This window comes from Schistosoma mansoni, chromosome 5 (assembly GCF_000237925.1).
Source record: "Schistosoma mansoni strain Puerto Rico chromosome 5, complete genome".
In the NCBI taxonomy this organism is placed as follows: domain Eukaryota; kingdom Metazoa; phylum Platyhelminthes; class Trematoda; order Strigeidida; family Schistosomatidae; genus Schistosoma; species Schistosoma mansoni.
The window spans coordinates 2,001,904-2,005,958 of NC_031499.1; the positions used below are offsets into that span (position 1 = coordinate 2,001,904).

A 4,055-nucleotide genomic window follows, 5' to 3' on the forward strand; every position below is an offset into this window, starting at 1 on the left:
GTGGAGATTGTTGAGTTTCAATTGAGATCATGAACATTAACACCGGTGGATTCCCGTTCAGTTGCTTGGAGATCAAGCGTTCGTGTGCGAGACCGAAGGTCCTGGGTCCGAGTTTCGCATGCGAAATGGTGGATGAGCATTGCCGAGGAGTCCCATAATAAGACAAAACGGCCTTCCAGTGTTTCTAGGTTCTTATTGGTGATCTAAAATCGATCAGTTCATGATCTGAATTGAAATTGTTGTTTCATTGAGAGATAAAATGAATAACAATTACAATGAAGAAAATTCAGAAAAGTAAAAACAATACTAGTAACGAATACAAACAGTGACAAGTGAATTGTACGTATATACATAACGTGCTTCTATAATTTACAGTTTGGGTGTTTTTTCACACATACACGAAGAGTTGATCTCAAGTCATTGTGAAGAAATGAAATAACATTGATTTTTCTAAATTTATTAAGGAAAAAGAAGATATACAAAATTAAATAAGAAAACAGGTCACCAAATGAAGTAGGATGATGACAATTGTAATGTTTACAGAAGCTAAATCATAAGCGAATATCTTTGGGATATATATATATATATATATATATATATATATATATATAGTTCGAAAATCCTATTGTTGTTTATAACAAACAACTAATGAAAGGTTGCCTTCTGGGTCGATCTGTAAAATGAAAGAAAACAAAAAAGAAGTAACTTAGTTGAGAGAATTGTGGAGATTAGTTAAACATGAAAAGGAAGACCTTCTTCAATGAAAAAAATATTTCATCTGACGTTAGGACTTCTCAGCAGTGAGCATCTGTGACTTAATCATCCGAAAAACAACAGTCAGAGGACTTGAGATGAGCACTTTACGTTTAGACTATCGGAGAGACGGGACGGGACAATTCATATTTCCGAAATCAGTCAATTGGTGTTATTGAGGCGACTGTCGACGTCATTGACAATAAGAATAAGTAAAACCTATTGGACACAAGCTAGATAGAGAAGAGTAGCTTCGAGAGAGTTGCTGTTGTATTCTAGTCCAAAAGACGAAAATAGTCCCAACACAAGGAGTTATACAGATTCTGTCCAAAGAAACACGGAAATTGCGGTGACTATAATTTATGAACGAACCAGTCAGACTTAAAACAACGGGTCTTAGATTTTGGCGCGAGATTCATCCACTCATTTAGCTAAATACCACTTCGGCATTATAGCTGATGTTAGTTCGTGATGAAAACATTAAATATAATTTCTAACCCCAACGTTCAACTGTAAATCTCAATCCTGGTTCCTCTCACTAATTTATAACCCTTATTTAACCCTAGTAAGTAGACGGAGATTTTCAAGGTCGTTCTTGCGTTGCTCAAAAGTCGTTCATAAATTATAGTCTTATCGAAATCGCTTATAGGATGGGGAACTCACGGCTTCAGGACCACTGAACAACCCTCCAAAGACAAAGAAGGAAGGGATTACAATCAGTGTCACTTAGTGCAATGCACCCATAAATGATAGTGAAGGATGTAAAGATCAGTTTTATGAAAAGCTTCAATCCAACCTAGACAAAAATCTAAGAAAAAATTTGATAATCTTGATAGGAGAGCTTAAAACCATGTTCGGGATAGACAAAATTGGGTTCCAATGCATCATTGGGTGACATGGACTAGGAGAAAGGAACGACAATGATCAGAGACTGCTAGATCTGGGCGCTTTAGACATGTTCATTAACAGCAGGATTTTCCCACACAAACATAAATATCAAACTATATAGGTTTCACTAAACTACGCAACAGACAACCAGATCGATCACATTTGCATCAACAAAGAGTTTGGAAGGTCTCCGATCACCATCTACTGGTGGGACAAGGTAAAACTGAAGCTAAACAAGCATTGTTCCATTAGACAAGAAGGAAAACAAAAATTCAAGATGGATCTCAGCAAAATGTTCCAAGCTCTACAAATCTACTAGAAGAAAGGAAAAACACTATATAGAGAAACCGGAAAAGGTTTAACGAGGCTTTAACGTTAAAGTCTTTGGTGGTATTGCACCCCAAGAAGCGTCAGACTAAGAAACGGCTGCGAAGGATTGAAGAAGTAAAAAATAAGACAGCAATTAATAACAACCAAGAAAGAATAGTGAAGGCCAAGGCAAAGGCTGAATATTTATTCGAAATAGACATTTTACGTATGTGTCAATAATTTGTCATAACTTGTACAGAACACTTTTGATGTAGAACTTAATTACATGTTTTTTTCTATTATGTTTACATTTTTTCTTTCAACAGAGTATTATCAAGCTATTGACTCTTTAAATACGACACATACTGCTCAAACTTCGATGACGCCGATCAATAAAACAACAAATGTTTATCAAATTGTTGACGATCTAAAAACCCACGTGAAAAAATCTACACCGTCATCAAACATCACATTGAATAATCACGATGGTAATAATGAGATTTGTCGACCAAAAATGCATAGTTTGTAAGATATGAATTTATTTATTGTATATGGTATATTCTCCATTCACTTCTTGCTTCTTGTTACTAGTAGTTTCCTCTGAATTGTTGGGCTAGGTCTATTGTATATATTAACTGTACTATGTGACAGTGGTTTCTTTTCCAAATAGTTCCATTGCTACTTTTAACCACAAGCAAAATCTGTTTTATTTTGTAGACAATAAAGCAAACTTCATATTAGATTTGTAGTTCCTTAAGTTCATCTCACATATTCAAATTTAAGGATAACTTTTATTACAAACTAACCATGAGATGCAAAATTATTGGAAACCAAGTAGTACTACATGTCTGATTTGCAATTTCAACTTTATCGTCATGTGACTGGAGTTAAAAATGTGTCTGAACTACTAAATTTCAACCCGTAGTTTTCAAGTCAACACTTGTTACGAGGCCTGAAGTTCATGTATTTTGAATCCTTATCAGAAGACTCACTTATTGACCTATAATCTACAGGTGATGTAGTCTTGTTTAATGAAGACGCTGATAAGATTCAGAGTCTTATGATCTCACTAAGCAACAATGCATACATATGTTGGATGAGTTTCTCTCTCTTTGAATACAAAATATCCTTTCAAAACTAGGGAATGATTTAGTTGAATGCATTTACTCCTTCACTTATCCTGGAAGTTTCATCAGACCTGCTATAAAAAGGAGAAAATTAACCCTGTACAGGCTCACCACTCGAACACTAATGGAAGAATCAGAACTTATAGAAAACTTTCATCGGAATCGATTACTTGAAGTGGTGTTCTTCAACGTTGTCCGCTTTCCCCATTCTTATTCAGCTTTGTCATAGACATGATTTTAGAGATAGCACTTTCATTATCTGACTTTCCAGAGGTTGATTTTCTATCACGAGATCCACCTGTTGACTCGGAATACGCAGATATACAGTTCTGTTTGGTGATAATTATGTGGTGACGATGAGAAAACATTGTGGTTAAGGGAACACTGTGGAGTCTTTTTGGCACTAGAGAGTACGCAAGAAGATTGTCACCATCATACGGAACTCCTACGAAGGACTGAAGTACAAAGTCGTGTGTGGAAGGAGCTCACAGATCCATTCCAAGTGAAAACCGGTGTCAAACATGGTTGCCTACTTTTTCTTTTCTCTTTCTGCTGGTTGTTGACTAAATTATTGAGACCTCTACAACTCAGAAGCACAGAATACAGTGAACAAATTGAGTGGAGCTGGACAACTTGAACTTTGAAGATGACTTGACCCTCCTATCCTATCGATAGCAGCAAGTGCAGATGAAGACAGCCAGTATGGCAGTAACTTCCACAACAGTGGGCTTCAGTATTCACAAGGGAAAAGCAAGATCCTGAAATACAAGACAGCGGGCACCAATGAAATCACGTTTGGTGGTAAGGCTCTGGAAGAAACGGAAGCGTTTATGTGCCTGAACAGCATGTTCAATGAATATGAAGTATCTGATACAAGCGTGAGGATATGAATTGCCAAAACAGAGGAACGTTCCTACAACTGAATATCTATCACACAACACCGAAGTCCTAATTTCAACAACAGCAACAATAACAGCG

At 36.4% G+C, this 4,055-nt stretch overlaps 1 protein-coding gene across 1 annotated transcript; it reads left to right on the plus strand.

Annotated features, from left to right (window-relative positions):
* Positions 1–275: 275 nt before the first annotated feature.
* Positions 276–2,479, plus strand: Smp_150590 (hypothetical protein; the record flags this gene model as incomplete). The annotated part of the gene is made up of 2 exons (XM_018797599.1): positions 276–294; positions 2,277–2,479. The coding sequence occupies 2 exons, from the start codon at positions 276–278 to the stop codon at positions 2,477–2,479; spliced, it is 222 nt and encodes a 73-aa protein (XP_018652624.1).
* Between the last annotated feature and the right edge of the window lie 1,576 nt (positions 2,480–4,055).